At 39.5% G+C, this 24,277-nt stretch overlaps 1 protein-coding gene and 1 long non-coding RNA gene across 3 annotated transcripts in view; one reads left to right on the forward strand and one right to left on the reverse strand.

The window, feature by feature from the left end:
- Window positions 1-24,277, forward strand: part of LOC120099902 (uncharacterized) — a 148,485-nt gene that overhangs the window by 36,610 nt on the left and 87,598 nt on the right. Inside the window, exons 4-5 of one of the 2 annotated variants that reach the window (XR_010063124.1) lie at window positions 332-396; window positions 22,540-22,633. This is a non-coding gene — a long non-coding RNA (uncharacterized LOC120099902). Of the gene's footprint in view, window positions 1-331; window positions 397-22,539; window positions 22,704-24,277 lie in introns of those variants that run through there. The other variant, XR_005499360.2, reaches the window with a different exon arrangement.
- Or2ag19b (olfactory receptor family 2 subfamily AG member 19B) lies at window positions 6,210-7,160 on the reverse strand. The gene has a single exon (NM_001001018.1). The coding sequence runs from the start codon at window positions 7,158-7,160 to the stop codon at window positions 6,210-6,212; it is 951 nt and encodes a 316-aa protein (NP_001001018.1).

Genomic DNA, 24,277 nt, shown 5'->3' on the forward strand with positions numbered 1-24,277 from the left:
TGCTGACTCCTGAAGATTGGGCAGAGTCTAGACAGTTTCTGCTGGGTCATGCCACTGCTGCTGATTCATGTTTGTTATCCTGACACTACTGAACTGGAATGCTGGTATCAGGACAAAAGGAGATTGGAATCACCCCAAGGAACTACTTTTAAAGATGTCACCATTCCATTGTCCTATTTACCATCTTTTCTCCCCTATCTTTGGATGGTGGGCTAGTAGAGGATGTTGAAGTTTTTGAGAGCCCTTATTAAAAGTAGGTTTAAAAATATCTACGTCTACACTGAATGGTGTATTATTCAGCTATTGAAAACAGACATCATTAATTTTACAGGCAAATGGATGGAACTTGAGAATATAATCCTGAGGGAGATAACCCAGACCCAAAGGACATGCATGGTATGTTTTAACTAATAAGTGGATATTAGCCATAAAATACAGGTACCATTCTATACTCCATAGACCAAAATAAGCTAAACTAAAAGGAGGTCTAAGCAAGGAAGCTTGAATCTTGCTTAGAATGGGGGAATAAAATAGTCATAAATGGCAGATGAAAGTAGGAAAATGGGAGTGAAGGGAATGGGATGTGGAATGGTCGGTCCCAGATGAGGTGTGGGGAAAAACAGGGGAGAAGGATAGATGACTGTGAAAATGAATTGAACTAATAGGGGTGAGGAGGTAGGGGGGGATCTCTAGGATGAGACAGGGCTAAAAGAAGTACCCAATAATCAATGAGGATGAGCATAGCTGTAATTCACAGCATTTTGGAGATGGAACTAGAAAAGTACACTTCCTCTAGCCAGGTGGGAACCCAAGTGGATCAATAGTGACACCAAACCACCCACAAAACTTTTGATCCCAAATTTTACCCGGTCAAAAGAAAGGCAGGGAAAGGGGATAGAGCAGAGCCTGAGGGAATGACCAAACAATAATTGGTCCAACTTCAGACCCATCCTATGGGCAAGCACCAATCCCTGACACTATTAAAGATACTCTGCTATATTTGCAGACAGGATCTTGTCCCCTGAGAGGCTCCACCCAGCAACTGTTTCAGTCAGATTCAGAAACCCACAACTAACCAGTGGATGGAGCTTGGGGACTATGTGGAATTGTTGGACAAAAGGCTTGTAGGCTTGAAATGAATTGGAACTCCACAGAAAGACCACCAGTGTCACTAACCTGGAACTTTGGGGCTCTCAGAGACTGAACCATCAAATGAAGAGCATACATGGGGTGAACTACAACCCTGCCCTTTTGCCACCCACATATATGGCAGACGTGCAACTTAGTCTTCATGTGGGTCTTGAAGAACTAGAACTAGGACTATTCCAAAAGCCATTGCCTGTCTGCGGGATATGTTCCTCCAACTGGGCTGCCTTGTCTGGCCTCAGCAGGAGAGGGTGTCTTAGCCCCCAAAAGTCCCGATATGCCAGGGTGGTAGAATATCTAGAGGGTCCTCCACTCTCTCAGAAGAGAAGGGGAATGGGAAAAGATTGTGGGAAGGGGTGTGATTGAATCTGGTTCATTTTCATAATGGGTACTACTCAGTTGTTAAGAAGGAGCTTAACAAGTCCTTTGCCCAGAGCTGGAGCTGTCTCACAGTCCTTGAACCCAAAACCTGCCCACAGACAGCTGGTCTGCCAGGAGTGCTCTCACTCCTAAGCCACAGGTGGGACACCACTTTTGCTCCACCGACCATCCAAGGAGAAACCCACTAGGATTGCATGTAGGATGTGAGAGCCACAAGCCAGTCTGGGACAGGAGAAGATTATCAGGGGAAGGAGTCAAATTCTACTAGTTATGAGACATATGAACCGAATTTATGTATATGTTTATGCTTTTGTATCAAGAACATGTAAATGGCATTTAGTCTTTGAAAACAGCATATTTTGAGAGATATAAGCAAAACTGAGACCAGGGGTATTAAAAGAGGTTAGCCGTTGACAGGCAGTTGTAATGATGGAAGCTCATGGGAATTGTTCAGATGCAGGTAGGTGTGTGATTTGAATGCAGGTAGAGGAGTGCAATGTGTACATGATTGTTTTATTCTAAATAAAATTTTGTCCAACATCAATGGATAAGTCCCAAAATGTCGCATAATTATTTGCTGAAGAATAATTTGAAAAATTTGGGGAATATAATGGTATATGTTATTTTGATAGAGAAGGCAGGGTACCATAAAAATACTCAGGTTTATATGAAAGTCACATATACTCATGATCACATCGCTGAAACTTTTTAAGATGTAGAATGTAAGATTAAATATCTTTATAAATGATGAAGAAAAGAAACATAGCAGAACCAAGGAGACAGCCTTATATACTGTACTCTAGCTGCATGTATGCCGGCAGACCAGAAGAGGGAACTGGATTTCATATTAAATGGTTATGAGCCACCATGTGGTTGGTATGAATTGAACTCAGGACCTCTGGAAAGGCAGCTGAGTTTTTAACCTCTCATCCATCTCTCCAGTCCCAAGAAGAGGCAGTATGTAAAAGCTAGTTGTGCCTCTTGCTCAGTAGGTAATTCAGCTGAAGACAAAATAAAGAAGGGAGAGTGAGAAGTAAAAGTGAAATGAAAGGGTTATTAAAAATAATACAAAAAACATAGAGCTTCATTATTTTTGCACACCATGCTGGCTAAGATAATCTAGATCCAAAAAGAAAAATGTCTTGTGTGTTCACTCATTCATGGATATTAGCCCTAAGTTTTTAGATATGTGTGTTTCCTTCAAGATGTCCACAGAGGTTGGAGAATCAGTGAGGGGCTATGTGAGGAAGGCAACATTCAAGGGAGAGAGATATAAAAGGGGGAGGGAATAACGAAACAGTAGTGGTTAAATGTGGTAGGAAAAAGGAGGGCAGAGGAATAAGGTGAGAAATAACTAACATTGAGGACATGAAAAAGATCATGAAAAATCATGAAAAAACTACTACTGCAGAAAATTTCTAAAGTACAAGCATTCACATATACTAAAAATGCTTAAATAGAGTCACCCCATAATGGAACAACTAAGAGTTCTTTCATAAGCCCTATGATCTGTCTAGGCAGAGATTGTGGGTCCCAATTCCCTCTGCCAGATATTAAATACTTTATATTAGACATCAGAGACTAACATGAAAAAGTCCAATTGTAGGAATGGATTATCTCTATTGAAGCTTCTTGCCAGTAATGTCCCATAAAACTCCATACATTGCTTGATATTGTTATTGTACTTGGTTACCCCACTGAACTTGATGGCATCAATTGGTTACTAAAGACACCTCATGATGGAACTCCTAACAGCAGGAGCAGTGGCTGTATCTGACTTTCTTACATGCCTTTGGATCCCTTTCCCCTAACTGAACTACCTTGCCTAGCCACAATGGAGGAAGATGCACCTAGTCCTCCTGTAACTTGATATGATAAGATGGGTTGATATCTATGGGAGTCCTCCCTTTTTCTGAGCCTTTTCTGAGGAGAAAGGTAGGATGAGATTATGGTGGGGAAATAAGGTGAGATGGGAAGTATTAGGACAAGAGGAGGGAGGGAAATATGTGATCAGGATGTAAAGTAAAAATAAATAACTAAAATAATTTAAATAAAAGACACAACATGCTTGGATCATAGTACATGGAGATATCATACTGGTATTTACCTGACCTGGAAGTTTCTTTATTGCCTAGCTTTCTTAGTGACAGAATGATGAACTGAAGGAAAGAAATTATCAGTCTGATCCTATCTTAGACCTTGTAAGCTATGATAATGACCCACCTGGTAAAATGTGCCCACTTGTGCAATAGTAGTGTAAAAGTCATGGAAATAAGCTAGAACTTTTGGATTGGGTTTAAAATCTCACTCCACAAAATTCAACACATATCTGGCACAGTTACTGGGACCAAGAATCTGTGTCTAGACAGCTCATAGGATGTATGAGGGGAAGCTACAGCTATGATTCTGCTGAAGAAAGAGTATCACTAAAATGACTTATCCTACATGCAGACCAGTGCATCTATCTCGAATCATGAGAGAAGCAGAGAAGCTTCTTCTCTTTGCAACAGATGGAAATTAACACAGAGACCCACAGTGTTCTAAGGTACAGAGAACAGGAGATTATAGAATGGTCAACTCTAAGTGGGACATGTATATCACAACTCTTCCACCAAAGCCTCAGACATCATTGTGGAATTGTAGGTAGAAAATTGTAGAAGGGAGAAGTGGTAGATGATTATGAAGAAAGCAGTGTTTTTCAGAAACAACAGAAGAGTTGCACATATGAACTGACAGTGGTTATGACAGCATGCACAAGACCTGTGTAAGACCACAGCAGATAAAATTCCAGCAGTGAGAGTGGTCATTTAAATAGCAACAAAACATCTAGTTATTTTACAAAAGCATCCAATGTAAAATCAAATGCTACCTCTTAAAACTTCATTGAAAATTTGGTTTTAAAGATCAAAAACTCAGGTGACAGCAAATGCTGGCGAGGATGTGGAGAAAGAGGAACATTCCTCTATTGTTGGTGGGATTGCAGACTGGTACAACCATTCTGGAAATCAGTCTGGAGGTTCCTCAGAAAGTTGGACATTGAACTACCTGAGGACTCAGCTATACCTCTCTTGGGCATATACCCAAAAGACGCCCCAACATTTAACAAAGACACATGCTCCACTATGTTCATAGCAGCCTTATTTATAATAGCTAGAAGCTGGAAAGAACCAAGATGCCCTTCAACACAGGAATGGATACAGAAAATGTGGTGCATCTACACAATGGAATATTACTCAGCTATCAAAAACAATGACTTTATGAAATTCATAGGCAAGTGGATGGAACTGGAAACTATCATCCTGAGCGAGGTAACCCAATCACAGAAAAACACACATGGTATTCACTCATTGATAAGTGGATATTAGCCCAAATGCTTGAATTACCCTAGATACACAGAACACATGAAACTCAAGAAGGATGACCAAAAATGCGAATGGTTCACTCCTTCTTTAAAAGAGGGACAAGAATACCCTTGGGAGGGGATAGGGAGGCAAAATTTAGAACAGAGGCTGAAGGAACGCCCCTTCAGAGCCTGCTCCACATTTGGCCCATACATATACAGCCACCCAAATAGATAAGATGGATGAAGCAAAGAAGTGCAGGCTGACAGGAACCAGATGTAGATCTCTCCTGAGAGACACAGCCAGAATACAGCAAATACATAGGCGAATGCCAGCAGCAAACCACTGAACTGAGAATGGGACCCCTGTTGAAGGAATCTTAGAAAGGACTGAAAGAGCTTTAAGGGCCTTGAGACCCCTATGAACAACAATGCCAACCAACCAGAGCTTCCAGGACTAAGCTACTACCCAAAGACTATACATGGACTGACTCAGGGCTCCAACCTCATAGGTAGCAATGAATAGCCTAGTAAGAGAACCAGTGGAAGGGGAAGCCCTAGGTCCTGCCAAGACTGAACTCCCAGTGAACGTGATTGTTGGGGGGAGGGTGGTAATGGGGGAAGGATGGGAAGGGGAACACCCACACCGAAAGGGGGGAGGGATTAGGGGGATGTTGGCCTGGAAACCCGGAAGGGGGATAACAGTCGAAATGTAAATAAGAAATACTCAAGTTAATAAAGATGGAAAGAAAAAAAAAGACTGTTAAAATGTATGAAGTGACCATCATATTCTAGATAATAATCAAAATATTTCTTCACTGTCTGTCTTTATATGTATTGTATAATCAGCTCTCACAAAATGCTATAAGATATGTGTTTTATTACAGGGAATTTATAAGTTAAAGACCTGGTTCAGAAAGGTTATGTACATGTTCTAAGTTATACAAGAAAGTTACATTGAATTTCAATCCCTGTACCGTAACAGCAGACCTGAATATTCTCATCACACCATGTAAAGCCACAATACAATAAGAAGAAAAATATCTAAGTGTAAAGAATCCTTCTATGTGGATATAACTCACTCAAATATTTAGTCGTTAAAATACAAAATGAAGTGATTCTTTTAAATATACATAGAAGTTGTCTCTGGGAAATTATTTTGTAAAATATCTCATAGAGAAGATGTCAAAAGTACTTAATAAGGGTTGTTTCATTTCCATACTTTTAAATCAACAGATACACACTTCTACTTGTTTGTTTTGTCCAAGACAATTGTATTCATAGCTGAACTTCGACTTTAAGGAAGAAGTAAGTTTAGAAGATAGCTATTAAAAAGAACTACCTAGAAAGTGGTTTGTATTGGCAACAACTGTCTTCTAAGAATTCTCCTTAAAGCCCCAGTGACTTCCTTATTCCTCAGGCTGTAGATGAGAGGATTCAGAGCTGGAGTGACAACAGTATAGAAAATGGAGAGGATATTGTCTTGTTTGGGGCTGTGGAATTGACTGGGAAGGACATACATGAGTGAAGAACCCCCATACCACATCCCAACCACAATCAGATGAGAAGAACAGGTGACAAGGGCTTTCTTCCTGCCCTCATTTGAGGGCATGTAGAATACAGTAAGCAGAATTCGTACATAGGATGCCATGATAACAGCAACAGGAAGAATCAACACAGAAACACTAGTCAAATAAACCACCAGCTCATATGTGGATGTGTCTGCACAGGCCAGCTTCAGCAATGGAGGGATCTCGCAGAACAGGTGTTTGATCTGTCTGGATTGACAGAAGGGATAGTGCATGGTGTAGATAGTAAATACTAGGGCTATCACAGATGCCAGGAACCATGTAGTACCTACTATGAACCAGCAGACACTTGGCCTCATGAAGATCATGTAATTTAGAGGATGACAAATGGCCACATACCTGTCATAGGCCATAAAGGCCAGAAGGAGGTCCTCTGCACTACCCAGTGCCAGTTCTAGAAACATCTGAAAGGCACAACCTTCAAAGGAGATGGTGTTGTCTTTGAGCAGAAAATCCATGACAGCCTTGGGAGTAATAACTGATGTTAGGAGTAGGTCTATGAAAGATAGCTGTCCAAGTAGGAGATACATGGGCACGTGGAGCCGGGCATCCATAGTGATGACCAGGAGTAGCACTCCATTGCTGGTTATGGCCAACATGTACAGGGCTGTGACTGTGGCACAGAGCAGTTCAGGAGAGCCACTGTCATCCAGAATCCCCACCAAGATGAAACCACTGCCCAATGTCGAATTTCTAAACTCCATTTTGAGTGATATATTTAGTTGCCTAGAAACAGATGATTTAATTGAATTTTATTATTATAGAACTAGTTTTTATGTTAGCACATTGATTTTCCAATAAAATGTTATTTTTTATGTTTAAATATATTTGGTTGCTGATATCTAAATTTGTCTTTTAATTGTATCCTGGTATCCTGATAAATGTTATAAAGATGGGTATTGAAATTACTCCTGGAAAGGAGGTACTTAACTCTAGACTAGAAGATTCTCAGAATGTAGAACATATAGATGTCCCAGTACAGGCATACACAGATATGCTGTTACAAAATGCACAGGATATAATACTGTAGCAGGACTCAAGGATGTAGGACATTGGCACACATAGAAGTAGAAGTAAGGAGAACACAAGGGTATACTAGTAAATCACTGTACATAAAGACGGTAGTAGACCATTATATACATTTTCATTACTAAACTGCTATATAATGGTATCTTTGACAAAAGTGATATATTGTTACTGTAGTGTAAATTGATGTGTATTTACAACAAAGTAGGTGCATGTATTTGTGACATCTGAATGTGTCTTTATTAATCCTAAAATAGAGTAATTGAAAGGACAGTGGAACTAAAACCAGTAACAAATTTGTTATTGTAGTTTTGTACTTTGGCATCTGCTTTGGACTTGCTCAGAGGATACACATTGCATTACCTGAGAGACATACTCATTATGTCAGATAACCAGAAGCGTAACTGACTACCTTTGTTACAATTCAACTGCATGGTAATTGAGGTTATTTAATGTAAAGGAGGGAAGAAGTAACATTTCAGTAGTACCTAATTGGTTTGTTTTGTTAAGTCAGTAAGTAGGGAAGGAATTCTTACAATGTCAGGTGTCAGCACTGTTCTATTCCTTCCTTTCATCTACAGACGTTTTCTGGAGATAGATAAGGGGGGAGCCAGTCAGGTAACAGTCTTTTGTTAGTGTTCTATGTGTCAAGATGTCTTACAGTTTTCATATTTGAGAATGAGTAGAAACTTTCTGTTCAACAAGTTTCATGTAAAGAAATCTTCTAGCTCCTTGTCATTTGTCCAATTGGTCTTGGGTCCAGATGCTCAGATTTATTTAGTCCTTCTTCCATCTGGGAGTAAGATGAAAGGTGGATGAAAGAAGTAGAAATTAGAAGATTTGTCCAAAGGGCTCCACCTAAATATACCTACCTGAGCATAGTGGTGAATGGATGCTTTGTCGAGGAGCACACTATGTCTTTTGAGCTTGTGGCCTCTTTTATTTCTTTATTCTTTTTGCTGTCTTTAAAAGGCCTTATCTCCCAGCTGAAATGGCCTCCCCTGGAAATATGATTCTAAGAAATAGTATATTAATGAATCCTCTTGGGTGTATTTTCTAGCTTGTTTTTCTGAGATCTCTGTCTCTGAATCAGCTCTAAGGCCACAGATTACTCTAAACATTGAATGCAGGATCCATTAAAAGAACAAACAAGGAATGGAACAGATAGTCGATTATAATGATATGGGGGCACTGTAAATGTGATCAAAATAAATAATATACTTGTAGGAAAATGTCATAATGAAGCCATCCCTTTATTCAATGTCTACTTGGTATTTACAATTTAAGAGGTGAAAAATGTTCAGTGTGAAAATAACTAAAACCACTCGATTTACAGAACTATACAAAATTACAGATATGGGTTTAAATGTGTTCTCAGGGAAGGAGCGAACACTCCCAAAAGGTGACAATTTGTTGCAAAAAGGCAAAACTTGCAAACACTAGATGAACTATTTTCCCCCTCTTTATTAACTTGGGTGTTTCTTACATTTCAATTGTTATTCCATTTCCTGGTTTCTGGGCCAACATCCCCCTAACCCCTCCCCCTCCACTTCTCTATGGGTGTTCCCCTCACCATCCTTCCCCCATTACTGCCCTCCCCCAACATTCACGTTCACTGGGGGTTCAGTCTTGGCAGGACCAAGGGTTTTTTTTCCACTGGTGCTCTTACTAGGGTATTCATTGCTACCTATGAGGTTGGAGCCCAGGGTCAGTCCATGTATAGTTTTTGGGTAGTGGCTTAGTCCCTGGAAACTCTTGTTGGTTGACATTGTTGTTCATATGGGGCCTCAAGCCCCTTCAAGCTCTTTCAGTCCTTTCTCTGATTCCTTCAATGGGTGTCCCGTTCTCAGTTCAGTGATTTGCTGCTGGCATTCACCTATGTAATTGCTATATTCTGGCAGTGTCTGTCAGGAGAGATTTACATCCGGTTCCTGTCAGACTGCACTTCTTTGCTTCATCTGTCTTAGTTTGGTGGCTGTATATATATATATATATATATATATATATATATATATATATATATATATATATATATATATATGGGCCACATGTGGGGGAGGCTCTGAATGGGTGTTCCTTCTGCCTCTGTTCTAAACTTTGCCTCCCTATTCCCTCCCAAGGGTATTCTTGTTCCCCTTTTAAAGAAGGAGTGAAGCATTCGCCTTTTGGTCATCCATCTTGAATTTCATGTGTTCTGTGGATCTGGGGTAATTTGAGCATTTGGGCTAATAGCCACTTACCAATGAGTGCATACCATGTGTGTCTTTCTGTGATTGGGTTACCTCACTCAGGATGATATTTTCCAGTTCCATCCATTTGCCTATGAATTTCATAAAGTCATTGTTTTTGACAGCTGAGTAGTATTCCATTGTGTAGATGTACCACATTTTCTGTATCCATTCCTCTGTTGAAGGGCATCTGGGTTCTTTCCAGCTTCTGGCTATTATAAATAAGGCTGCTATGACATAGTGGAGCATGTGACTTTGAAATTTGTTGTGGCATCTTTTGGATATGTGCCCAAGAGAGGTATAGCTGAGTCCTCAGGTAGTGCAATGTCCAATTTCCTGAGGAAACTCAGACTGATTTCCAGAATGGTTGAACCAGTCTGCAATTCCACCAACAATGGAGGAGTGTTCCTCTTTCTCCACATCCTCGCCAGCATCTGCTGTCACCTACATTTTTGATCTTAGCCATTCTCACTGGTGTGAGGTGAAATCTCAATGTTGTTTTGATTTGCATTTCCCTTATGTCTAAAGATGTTGAACATTTCTTTAGTTGTTTCTCAGCCATTCGGCATTCCTCAGCTGTGAATTCTTTGTTTAGCTTTAACCCCCATTTTTTAATAGGTTTATTTGTCTCCCTGCAGTCTAACTTCTTGAGTTCTTTGTATATTTTGAATATAAGCCCTCTATCAGTTGTAGGATTGGTAAAGAACTTTTCCCAATCTGTTGGTTGTCGTTTTTGTCCTAAAAAGAGTGTCCCTTGCCTAATGGAAGCTTTTCAGTTTTATGAGATCACATTTGTCGATTCTTGATCTTAGAGCATAAGCCATTGGTGTTTTGTTCAGGAAATTCTCTCCAGTGCCCATTTGTTCGAGATGCTTCCCCACCCTTGCTTCTATTAGTTTGAGTGTATCTGGTTTGATGTGGAGGTCTTTGATCCACTTGGACTTAAGCTTTGTACAGGGTGATAAGCATGGATTGATCTGCATTCTTCTACATGCTGACCTCCAGTTGAACCAGCACCATTTGCTGAAAATGCTAACTTTTTTCCATTGGATGGTTTTGACTCCTTTGTCAAAAATCAAGTGACCATAGGTGTGTGGCTTCATTTCTGGGTCTTCAATTTTCTTCCACTGGTCTATCTGTCTGTCTCTGTGCCAATACCATGCAGTTTTTATCACTATTGCTCTGTAATACACTAGATGAACTTTATATATATATATATATATATATATATATGTATATATATATAATCACTATTTTAACTTCACACAATCAGATCAAACTAGTTGTTAAAGACACGCTATCGTTTCTTTTTCTTTTTTTTATTAACTTGAGTATTTCTTATATACATTTCGAGTGTTATTCCCTTTCCCGGTTTCCAGGCAAACATCCCCCTCCCCCCTCCCCTTCCTTATGGGTGTTCCCCTCCCCACCCTCCCCCCATTGCCGCCCTCCCCCCAACAGTCTAGTTCACTGGGGGTTCAGTCTTAGCAGGACTCAGGGCTTCCCCTTCCACTGGTGCTCTTACTAGGATATTCATTGCTACCTATGGGGTCAGAGTCCAGGGTCAGTCCATGTATAGTATTTAGGTAGTGGCTTAGTCCCTGGAAGCTCTGGTTGCTTGACATTGTTGTACTTTTGGGGTCTCGAGCCCCTTCAAGCTCTTCCAGTTCTTTCTCTGATTCCTTCAACGGGGGACCTATTCTCAGTTCAGTGGTTTGCTGCTGGCATTCACCTCTGTATTTGCTGTATTCTGGCTGTGTCTCTCAGGAGCGATCTACATCCGGCTCCTGTCGGTCTGCACTTCTTTGCTTCATCCATCTTGTCTAATTGGGTGGCTGTATATGTATGGGCCACATGTGGGGCAGGCTCCGAATGGGTGTTCCTTCAGTCTCTGTTTTAATCTTTGCCTCTCCCTTCCCTGCCAAGGGTATTCTTTTTCCTCATTTAAAGAAGGAGTGAAGCATTCACATTTTGATCATCCGTCTTGAGTTTCCTTTGTTCTAGGGATCTAGGGTAATTCAAGCATTTGGGCTAAAAACCACTTATCAATGAGTGCATACCATGTATGTCTTTCTGTGATTGGGTTAGCTCACTCAGGACGATATTTTCCAGTTCCAACCATTTGCCTACGAATTTCATAAACTCGTTGTTTTTGATAGCTGAGTAATATTCCATTGTGTAGATGTACCACATTTTCTGTATCCATTCCTCTGTTGAAGGGCATCTGGGTTCTCTCCATTTTCTGGCTATTATAAATAAGGCTGCGATGAACATAGTGGAGCACATGTCTCTTTTATATGTTGAGGCATCTTTTGGGTATATGCCCAAGAGAGGTATAGCTGGATCCTCAGGCAGTTCAATGTCCAATTTTCTGAGGAACCTCCAGACTGATTTCCAGAATGGTTTTACCAGTCTGCAATCCCACCAACAATGGAGGAGTGTTCCTCTTTCTCCACATCCTCGCCAGCATCTGCTGTCACCTGAGTTTTTGATCTTAGCCATTCTCACTGGTGTGAGGTGAAATCTCAGGGTTGTTTTGATTTGCATTTCCCTTATGACTAAAGATGTTGAACATTTCTTTAGGTGTTTCTCAGCCATTCGGCATTCCTCAGCTGTGAATTCTTTGTTTAGCTCTGAACCCCCTTTTTTAATAGGGTTATTTGTCTTCCTGCGGTCTAACTTCTTGAGTTCTTTGTATATTTTGGATATAAGGCCTCTATCTGTTGTAGGATTGGTAAAGATCTTTTCCCAATCTGTTGGTTGTCGTTTTGTCCTAACCACCGTGTCCTTTGCCTTACAGAAGCTTTGCAGTTTTATGAGATCCCATTTGTCGATTCTTGATCTTAGAGCATAAGCCATTGGTGTTTTGTTCAGGAAATTTTTTCCAGTGCCCATGTGTTCCAGATGCTTCCCTAGTTTTTCTTCTATTAGTTTGAGTGTGTCTGGTTTGATGTGGAGGTCATTGATCCACTTGGACTTAAGCTTTGTACAGGGTGATAAGCATGGATCGATCTGCATTCTTCTACATGTTGCCCTCCAGTTGAACCAGCACCATTTACTGAAAATGCTATCTTTTTTCCATTGGATGGTTTTGGCTCCTTTGTCAAAAATCAAGTGACCATAGGTGTGTGGGTTCATTTCTGGGTCTTCAATTCTATTCCATTGGTCTATCTGTCTGTCTCTGTACCAATACCATGCAGTTTTTATCACTATTGCTCTGTAATACTGCTTGAGTTCAGGGATAGTGATTCCCCCTGAAGTCCTTTTATTGTTGAGGATAGCTTTAGCTATCCTGGGTTTTTTGTTATTCCAGATGAATTTGCAAATTGTTCTGTCTAACTCTTTGAAGAATTGGATTGGTATTTTGATGGGGATTGCATTGAATCTGTAGATTGCTTTTGGTAAAATGGCCATTTTTACTATATTAATCCTGCCAATCCATGAGGATGGGAGATCTTTCCATCTTCTGAGGTCTTCTTCAATTTCTTTCCTCAGTTTCTTGAAGTTCTTATTGTACAGATCTTTTACTTGCTTGGTTAAAGTCACACCGAGGTACTTTATATTATTTGGGTCTATTATGAAGGGTGTCGTTTCTCTAATTTCTTTCTCGGCTTGTTTCTCTTTTGTATAGAGGAAGGCAACTGATTTATTTGAGTTAATTTTATACCCAGCCACTTTGCTGAAGTTGTTTATCAGCTTTAGTAATTCTCTGGTGGAACTTTTGGGATCACTTAAATATACTATCATGTCATCTGCAAATAGTGATATTTTGACTTCTTCTTTTCCGATCTGTATCCCCTTGATCTCCTTTTGTTGTCTGATTGCTCTGGCTAGAACTTCAAGAACTATATTGAATAAGTAGGGAGAGAGTGGGCAGCCTTGTCTAGTCCCTGATTTTAGTGGGATTGCTTCAAGTTTCTGTCCATTTAGTTTAATGTTAGCAACTGGTTTGCTGTATATGGCTTTTACTATGTTTAGGTATGGGCCTTGAATTCCTATTCTTTCCAGGACTTTTATCATGAAGGGGTGTTGAATTTTGTCAAATGCTTTCTCAGCATCTAATGAAATGATCATGTGGTTCTGTTCTTTCAGTTTGTTTATATGATGGATCACGTTGATGGTTTTCCTTATATTAAACCATCCCTGCATGCCTGGGATGAAGCCTACTTGATCATGGTGGATGATTGTTTTGATGTGCTCTTGGATTCGGTTTGCCAGTATTTTATTGAGTATTTTTGCGTCGATATTCATAAGGGAAATTGGTGAAGTTCTCTTTCTTTGTTGTGTCTTTGTGTGGTTTAGGTATAAGAGTAATTGTGGCTTCGTAGAAGGTATTCAGTAGTGATCCATCTGTTTCAATTTTGTGGAATAGTTTGGATAATATTGGTATGAGGTCTTCTATGAAGGTTTGATAGAATTCTGCACTAAACCCGTCTGGACCTGGGCTCTTTTTGGTTGGGAGACCTTTAATGACTGCTTCTATTTCCTTAGGAGTTATGGGGTTGTTTAACTGGTTTATCTGTTCCTGATTTAAGTTCGATACCTGGTATCTGTCTAGGAAATTATCCATTTCCTGAAGATTTTCAAGTTTTGTTGAATATAGGTTTTTATAGTAAGATCTGATGAATTTTTAAATTTCCTCTGAATCTGTTGTTATGTCTCCCTTTTCGTTTCTGATTTTGTTAATTTGGACGCACTCTCTGTGTCCTCTCGTTAGTCTGGCTAAGGGTTTATCTATCTTGTTGATTTTCTCAAAGAACCAACTTTTGGTTCTGTTGATTCTTTCTATGGTCCTTTTTGTTTCTACTTGGTTGATTTCAGCTCTGAGTTTGATTATTTCCTGCCTTCTACTCCTCCTGGGTGTATTTGCTTCTTTTTGTTCTAGAGCTTTTAGGTGTGCTGTCAAGCTGCTGACATATGCTCTTTCCTGTTTCTTTCTGCAGGCACTCAGCGCTATGAGTTTTCCTTTTAGCACAGCTTTCATTGTGTCCCATAAGTTTGGGTATGTTGTATCTTCATTTTCATTAAATCCTAAAAAGTTTTTAATTTCTTTCTTTATTTCTTCCTTGACCAGGTTATCATTGAGTAGAGCATTGTTCAATTTCCACGTATATGTGGGCATTCTTCCCTTATTGTTATTGAAGACCAGTTTTAGGCCGTGGTGGTCCGATAGCATGCATGGGATTATTTCTATCTTTCTGTACCTGTTGAGGCCCTTTTTTTGACCAATTATATGGTCAATTTTGGAGAAAGTACCATGAGGAGCTGAGAAGAAGGTATATCCTTTTGCTTTAGGATAGAATGTTCTATAAATATCCGTTAAGTCCATTTGGCTCATGACTTCTCTTAGTCTGTCGACATCACTGTTTAATTTCTGTTTCCATGATTTGTCCATTGATGAGAGTGGGGTGTTGAATTCTCCCACTATTATTGTGTGAGGTGCAATGTGTGTTTTGAGCTTTAGTAAGGTTTCTTTTACGTATGTAGGTGCCCTTGTATTTGGGGCATAGATATTTAGGATTGAGAGTTCATCTTGGTGGATTTTTCCTTTGATGAATATGAAGTGTCCTTCCTTATCTTTTTTGATGACTTTTAGTTGGAAATTGATTTTATTTGATATTAGAATGGCTACTCCAGCTTGCTTCTTCTGACCATTTGCTTGGAATGTTGTTTTCCAGCCTTTCACTCTGAGGTAGTGTCTGTCTTTGGCTCTGAGGTGTGTTTCCTGTAGGCAGCAGAATGCAGGGTCCTCGTTGCGTATCCAGTTTGTTAATCTATTTCTTTTTATTGGGGAGTTGAGGCCATTGATATTGAAAGATATTAAGGAATAGTGATTATTGCTTCCCGTTATATTCATTTTTGGATGTGAGGTTATGTTTGTGTGCTTTCATTCTCTTTGTTTTGTTGCCAAGACGATTAGTTTCTTGCTTCTTCTAGGGTATAGCTTGCCTCCTTATGTTGGGCTTTACCATTTATTATCCTTTGTAGTGCTGGATTTGTAGAAAGATATTGTGTAAATTTGGTTTTGTCATGGAATATCTTGGTTTCTCCATCAATGTTAATTGAGTGTTTTGCTGGATACAGTAACCTGGGCTGGCATTTGTGTTCTCTTAGGGTCTGTATGACATCAGTCCAGTATCTTCTGGCCTTCATAGTTTCTTTCGAAAAGTCTGGTGTGATTCTGATAGGTCTGCCTTTATATGTTACTTGACCTTTTTCCCTTACTGTTTTTAATATTCTTTCTTTATTTTGTGCATTTGGTGTTTTGACAATTATGTGATGGGAGGTGTTTCTTTTCTGGTCCAATCTATTTGGAGTTCTGTAGGCTTCTTGTATGTCTATGGGTATCTCTTTTTTTAAGTTAGGGAAGTTTTCTTCTATGATTTTGTTGAAGATATTTACTGGTCCGTTGAGCTGGGAGTCTTCACTCTCTTCTATACCTATTATCCTTAGGTTTGATCTTCTCATTGAGTCCTGGATTTCCTGTATGTTTTGGACCAGTAGCTTTTTCCCGCTTTACATTATCTTTGACAGTTGAGTCAATGATTTGTATGGAATCTTCTGCTCCTGAGATTCTCTCTTCCATCTCTTGTATTCTGTTGGTGAAGCTTGTATCTACAGCTCCTTGTCTCTTCTTTTGGTTTTCTATATCCAGGGTTGTTTCCATGTGTTCTTTCTTGATTGCTTCTATTTCCATTTTTAATTCCTTCAACTGTTTGATTGTGTTTTCCTGGAATTCTTTCAGGGATTTTTGTGTCTCCTCTCTATAGGCTTCTACTTGTTTATTTATGTTTTCCTGGAATTCTTTCAGGGATTTTTGTGTCTCCTCTCTATGGGCTTCTACTTGTTTATTTATGTTTTCCTGGAATTCTTTCAGGGATTTTTGTGTCTCCTCTCTATGGGCTTCTACTTGTTTATTTATGTTTTTCTGGAATTCTTTCAGGGATTTTTGCGATTCTTTCAGGCATTTTTGCGATTCCTCTCTGTAGGCTTCTACTTGTTCTCTAAGGGAGTTCTTCACGTCTTTCTTGAAGTCCTCCAGCATCATGATCAAAAATGATTTTGGAACTAGATCTTGCTTTTCTGGTGTGTTTGGATATTCCATGTTTGTTTTGATGGGAGAATTGGGCTCCGATGGTGCCATGTAGTCTTGGTTTCTGTTGCTTGGGTTCCTGCGCTTGCCTCTCGCCATCAGATTATCTCTAGTGTTACTTTGTTCTGCTATTTCTGACAGTGGTAGACTGTCCTATAAGCCTGTGTGTCAGGAGTGCTGTAGACCTGATTTCCTCTCTTTCAGTCAGTTATGGGGACAGAGTGTTCTGCTTTCCGGCATGTGGTTTTTCCTCTCTACAGGTCTTCAGCTGTTCCTGTGGGCCTGCGTCTTGAGTTCACCAGGCAGCTTTCTTGCAGCAGAAAAGTTGGTCTTACCTGTGGTCCCAAGGCTCAAGTTCGCTCGTGGGGTGCTGCCCACGGGCTCTCTGCAGCGGCAGCAACCAGGAAGACCTGTGCCGCCGTTTCCGGGAGCTTCAGTGCACCAGGGTTCCAGATGGTCTTTGGCTTTTTCCTCTGGCGTCCGAGATGTGTGTGCAGAGAGCAGTCTCTTCTGGTTTCCCAGGCTTGTCTGCCTCTCTGAAGGTTCAGCTCTCCCTCCCACGGGATTTGGGTGCAGAGAACTGTTTATCCGGTCTGTTTCCTTCTGGTTCTGGTGGTGTCTCAGGCACAGGGGTCCTGCTGCTCCTGGGCCCTCCCCCACGGGAGCCCAGAGGCCTTATACAGTTTCCTCTTGGGCCAGGGATGTGGGCAGGGGTGAGCAGTGTTGGTGGTCTCTTCCGCTCTGCAGCCTCAGGAGTGCCCACCCTCGAGTATAGGCTTTTATAGTAGGATCTGATGATTTTTTGAATTGCCTCAGATTCTGTTGTTATGTCTCCCTTTTTATTTCTGATTTTCCTAATTTGGATAGTCTCTTTGTGCCCTCTGGTTAGTCTGGCTTAGGGTTTATCTATCTTGTTGATTTTTCTCAAAGAAACAGCTCCTGGTTTTGTTGATTATTTGTATAGTTCAATAACGGGCCAATGGAATGAGAACAGAGCTTATTTGGAATTGAGTACACACAGCAGTGAGAAAGTGGACAAATCCCCTTTGAGAAACAACTGAGTTGTTTCCAGCTTCTGTCTATTATGAATAAAGCTGCTATGAACATATTTGGGCAAAAGTTCTTAGGGGCTGGTGGAGCCTCTTATTGGGTATTTGTCCAGGATTGGTTTATCTGGGTCTTGAGATAGAACTAATCTCAATTTTCTGAAAAACCACCAAACTTATTCCTAGAGTGGTTGTACAAGTTTTCGCTTCCACTAGCAATGGAGGAGTGTTCCCTTTGCTCCATATCCTCACCAGGATGTGTTGAAGAGTAGAAAAAGAAAATGTGTCATTTACAGAATATGACTCAGCTACTAGAAACGAGGATGTCACAAATTTTGTGGGCAAGTGGATGGAACTAGAAAATATTGTCCTAAGTGAAGTGATTCAGACCCAAAAGGACATGCATGATATATACTCACTTATAAGTGGATATTAGCCATCAAATCCAGGATAACTATGCTACAATCCATAGAACCAAAGAAGACGAAAAACATGGAGGACTCAAAGGAGGATGCTTGAATATTCCTCAGAAGACAGAACTTAAATTGGCAGTGGGCTGGGATGGGGAATGCATCTGTAGATTGTGCCTGAGACCCAGAATGTAGGGAGGACCTAGGGATTCTATGGGGATGACTCTAGTTGAAACTCTTCCTGTTCGGGGTATATGGAGCCTGAACCAGCCATCTACTACTACAAAGCAGGATTCCCAGTGGAAGGACAAGAACAGAAACCCATCTACAAAGTCTTGGACTCCAAATGTGTTCTGCTTACTAGATTTTCAGGGACAAATATGGAGCAAATTCAGAGAGAATGGCCAAAAAATGACTAGCCCAACTCATTTCATGGGCAAGCACCAACCCTGACACTACTAATGATACTATAGTATGAATGTAGACAGGATTCTAGCCTAACTGTCCTCTGAGAGACTCCACCCAGGAGACAATGCAAACAGATATAGAGACCCACAGCCAAATATTAGATGAAGCTCAGAGGGTCTTATGGAAGAATTGGGGGGAATAATTGAGGGTTCTGAGAAGAACATGTACCCCACATGAATATCAACAAAGTCAACTGACTTGGACCTTTTGTGACTTCCAGAGATTGATCCATCAACCAAAAAATAGGCGTGGACTGAACCTAGGCTCCCCGTACATATCAAGCAGATGTGCAGCTTAGTATTCATGCAAATCTCCCCAACAACCAGAGCAGAGGCTGTCCCTGAATCTGCTGACTACTTGTATATCCTATACCCCTAACTGGGCCATGTTGTCTGGCCTCAGTGGTAGAGGATGGTTCTAGTCCCCTGCAGTGACTCAATGTGCCAAGGTGTAGTGATACCTTGGGAGTCCTCTCCCTTCTCAGAGAAGGGGTTGGGGAGCTGTGTGAGAGGTAAACTGGGAAAAGAGGTGGATGATATTGGGATGTAAAATTAATACATAAATTAATGAAAATGTATATACATAAATAACTTTTAAAAATTATTAAAAAATGAAATCCCCTTTGTGGTTGTTTGCTTTTTGTGGGGATTCTGGAGAAAGGTTTCAGTAACTAAAAGAGGAGTGTGGGGCAGGCCTTGTCTGTGATGGGCAATCAGTATTGTAATTTGTTCAGTTGTACAGAACAACGAAAGAAACCATCTCAGGAAGAAATTATGTTAAGAAAAATTTGGGACAATCAGAGAAATTGCGAGCCAGATGCTAGTGGAATTTAACAGTTGCTAGGCAGTTGGAATGTATAAAATTACCCTAAGCTACTCAAGTATAGATAGATGAAGGGGATGGGAGACTTGGAGAGAGGGGAAGGGGGTCTGTGGCTGAAAGTTTTGTCGTAAGTGAAGTGAGAAACAATGTTATAGGATGAAACCAAAGGTATGGCAGTGTGACATAATATAAAAGGGAGCATTAGTAGGTTTAGAAAGTACAACATAATTCATTGCTTTGGTAGGCATGTGGAGGTTTATAAAAGTTGCCTGCATTGCAAATTAATTTATAATCTCAACATACAATCATATTGCCAGTGCATTTTTACATTGAGGATAATAAAATTAAATATCTTTATTAAAAAAACCAAGAGCCTGGACAGGAAGCTACTGAATAAAACTCTTAAAAATTGTGATAAGGATGCTGTCACAATCAATGGTTTCTGTCAGGGGTACAGGTAAGGATTTCAGAGGCTGGTCATTGGAAATTAGATTATACTCCAGTCAATATATTCCAAAGTGGACTTGTCTTCCTCCCCCCTCCTTCTTCTTCCCCTTCCCTTTCCTCCTCTTCCTCCTTCTACTTCTCCTCCATTTTAGAAGGAGGTCACAAGGGTGGGAAAAGGATGGTAACTGAGTGTGATCAGGGTGCACAATGAGAAACTTCCAAATAACCAATAGTGGAGGAGCACAACTTTAATCCCAGCACCCAGGAGGCAGAGGCAGAGGCAGAGGCAGAGGCAGAGGCAGAGGCAGAGGCAGAGGCAGAGGCAGAGGCAGAGGCAGAGGCAGAGGCAGAGGCAGAGGCAGAGGCAGAGGCAGAGGCAGAGGCAGAGGCAGAGGCAGAGGAGGCAGAGGCAGAGGCAGAGGCAGAGGCAGAGGCAGAGGCAGAGGCAGAGGAAGAGGAAGAGGAAGAGGAAGAGGAAGAGGAAGAGGCAGGCAGAGGCAGAGGCAGGGGCAGGGGCAGGGGCAGAGGCAGAGGCAGAGGCAGAGGCAGAGGCAGAGGCAGAGGCAGAGGCAGAGGCAGAGGCAGAGGCAGAGGCAGAGGCAGAGGCAGAGGCAGAGGCAGAGGCAGACAGAGGCAGGCAGATCTCTGTGAGTGTGAGGCCAGCCTGGTTTACAGAGTGAGTTCTAGCTCAGCCAGGGGTACACAGTGCTACCTTGTCTAAAAAAATAAAACAAAGGAGAAGGAGGAGGAGGAGGAGGAGGAGGAGGAGAAGGAGAAGGAAAGAAAGAAAAAGGAAAGAAAAGACCGGAGGGGGATATTAGAACTATGAGAGTTTCTCTCTTAAATGTGCAACTGTAGTCTAGTAGGTAACTCAAGAGAGCACAAACTGAAGAAATGGGAGAAATTAATGGGAGATGGAAGAGTGATTTACAAATAAGACTAAGAAGAACGTGGTAATTGAAAAAATACACAAAAGTCCATACATTTTTAAAAAGATTTATTTATTTTTATTTTATATCTACTAGTGACTTCCTGAATGTATGCAAATGCACCATGTGCGTGCCTTTTGTTCAGGAAGGCCAAAAGAGGGCATTGGATAACCTTTAACTGGAGTTAAAGGTTACTGTGAGTTGTCTTGTGGGAACAGAGCAGGGATCTTCTCTAAAAGTAGCAGTTGCTCTTAACCACTCTCTAGCTCTATTCCCACTATGTTTACACATCAGATTAAATTATAAATTTATAAATTAAATTATGAAAAATAAAAGTAAATAATAAAACAAACCAGAAAAATCTATAAAATATAAAAATTCTTCCTAAATAAATCATGGAAAATAATAGTTGAAGAATAAAATATTATTAAAAGAAAATATAAAACTTAAAAAAATTTGTTTAAAAAATTACAATTATAGGTATTAAAAAATTAAATGAGAAATTAAAAAGAAATTGCTTCTATAATTAAAATCAAATATTTATTTCCTCAATCTTGAAGCTATAAAGATATAAATGAACAAACTATAAATTATGCAAATTAAATTAAGAGATTTAAATATTATAATGAATACATCAGTAAAAACTGCAATGTAAAAATAAATTAAAAATGTCTAGAATTTTAAAAAACATTTTTGCTTTTAATATAAAGAGTGTGCAGTTGATTTTAAGCTTCATTTAATAACTCTATATATGAGAAATATTAGTGATATATCTAAGACAGTAATTTATTTGATTACTATACACACAAGCACACGTATAAAACATCATTACATATTTATAATGATGACACCAAGTTACATTAGAAAACATCTGAGTGATGTCATATACGACAATTTCCAATTTCCAGGGCAATCTGGTCTTAGAACTGTTAAGGTGGATGATATAGTCATTATATTCCAGACATCTAGTTGAAGGTATTTAGAGGTGTTATTTAGTCCTAACAACAATGCTGTAAAATAAATGTGGTATTAGAGTGGATTTTTAGCTTTCAGACCTTAATTCTAAAAGGCTACATTCACATTAAAAATTAACAGGAAGATGAGATGCACTGAGTTCCAGCCCTTGTGTTGTCTCCCATTGCTTTGTAAGGCTGCCACATTAGCTACCTTACAGTACCTGTAAGTCTACCATAAGGAGAAAAGATGCCTGTGTGCCTCCATCAGATGAAACAAACTTCTACATGAACACTAAGTTAAGTGAGTGCCTGCATCAAAAATGATAGACATCCACTACCTGTACATAGGGATTATCTCTGGGATTTTACATGAACTTGACTTATTTCTAGTATAGTGACTTGTATTGATTTTAGAAAGAAATCATTACTTATTTTATGTACTACAAAAATGCATGATATTGTATGAGTTGGTATTGGTCTGTGTTATTTTTTGATATAAGTATACATTGAATAACCTTAAAATCAGAGTAAATACTTATCCTCTCAAATATTTATTATTGACTTATGGTTAAAAATTTCAAAATCCTGATTTTTGGTTTTAAGAAGCACTGCACACTAATTTTATGCATTTCCACACTACTGTTCCACATCACATCAGAAGCTGTTGCTGCTACGTGACTGCAACTCTGTACCCATCAATGATGATCAATACTTTCCTGATCCTGTCCCTCACCATCTTTCTCCAGCATCTGGTAAGCACTATTCTATATTCAGGTTTTGTGATAGCAACTTAAAATAATTTTATTTAGCGTTATCAATAAATTGCTATAAGACATCCTCTGAGTTAAACATGAGCATGACATAATTATCCAATTTTTATAAACACAACATGACCTCCCTTAGTAAGATCATTAAATTAACAAGAAAATAAGTTACACTGCTTATTCCTGCTATCCTTCCAATTTAAACTTATTTGTCCTTTGAAACACTTTTATAAATTCTATTTTTCACTGTACTTTTACAAGACACTAGGTTTCAACATTTTTATACACTTTTCAACTTTCCCTCACTTCCATCTTCCTACTTCTCTGCTTTAACCTTCCTCCCGCTAATTTCTTATCTTTCTACTTTCAGATCACCATGTTCTGCCAAACCACACTGCCTACAGTGTGTCTCCAATGTCCCCTTTCTAGTTTCCTAGCTTTACAAATACTCTAGGTTAAACACATGAAGTAAGGATTGAGAGCTGGGAGCCACAGATAAGAGAGAACATATGCCCTTTTTCTCTGTATCTGTGTTACCTCACTTGGTATAATTTTTTTTACAGTTCCATCAATTTAACTACCATATCCATTATTTCATTTTTCTTTTCAGCTGAACAAACTTCTATAGTATATACATTCTAAATTTTGATTATTCATTCTTCCATTAATGAACATCTACCGGGATTCTGTTTTCTATTGTGAATAAGGTGGCACTGAACATAAATTTTCAAGAGTCTTTATGGTAGGATGTAGAGTCCATTAGTTATATGCCCAGAGGTGCCATCACTGGGTCATATATTAGTTCTATTCATATTTTGGAGAAATATCTAGACTCATTTTCATAGATTACATCTAGGCTACATTCATTAGCATTTCCACCTTACTGTATAGTGTCCCTCATACCACATCCAAGGCAGTGTTTGTTGTCATTTCTCAAAGATGGTAATTCTAACCAGAAATTTATGGATACAAAACTTCTGAAATTTTGCATATTCATGAGTAACTAGATGATGCTTTTTCACATGACACATTGTACAATGTTTAAAGCAGATGCACATATTAATCATATGGACCCTAGGCATTTTTTGATATATTTCAAGATATGTTGGGAAAAATTGGAAAAGCATTGACTATTAACATAAAAAAGAAATATAAATGTCTGGTTCAGTTCTGTTCCCACCACTGAAAATAAAATGAAGAAAAGAAATCTGTACCACACATAGACACACACACACACACACACACACACACACACACACACACACACCCCATATTCCATGGATGACATCTATCAAATCATCATGAAGGCTGATGTTAATTCAACATTCAGCAAAACTGTGATTAATTTTTTTTCTAAAACAGTATACAAAACTCAAGAATTTTTCCTGGTTGTTGTTTGAATCACATACTTGAAATATAATCTGATTCTCATTACAATTATACTTTATTATCTAAAATATTTTCCAATTTCCAATCACTTTAGAACATTTAAATGCCATTTACTACCTGGACAAAAACCTGGTCTTTGTGTCCATATATGACAAGTCACTAGATTCTCCAATATCTCCTGAAAATATTCACAAAGCATTTCCAAAGGACCCCACACTTCCTTGTCATTCCATGCTTCTCTGC

This window comes from Rattus norvegicus, chromosome 1, assembly GCF_036323735.1.
Source record: "Rattus norvegicus strain BN/NHsdMcwi chromosome 1, GRCr8, whole genome shotgun sequence".
Taxonomy (NCBI): Eukaryota; Metazoa; Chordata; class Mammalia; order Rodentia; family Muridae; genus Rattus; species Rattus norvegicus.

Excerpts from the sequence above, each read along its gene's own strand:
- Or2ag19b (NM_001001018.1), bottom strand. The coding sequence starts at position 7,160 with ATGGAGTTTAGAAATTCGACATTGGGCAGTGGTTTCATCTTGGTGGGG.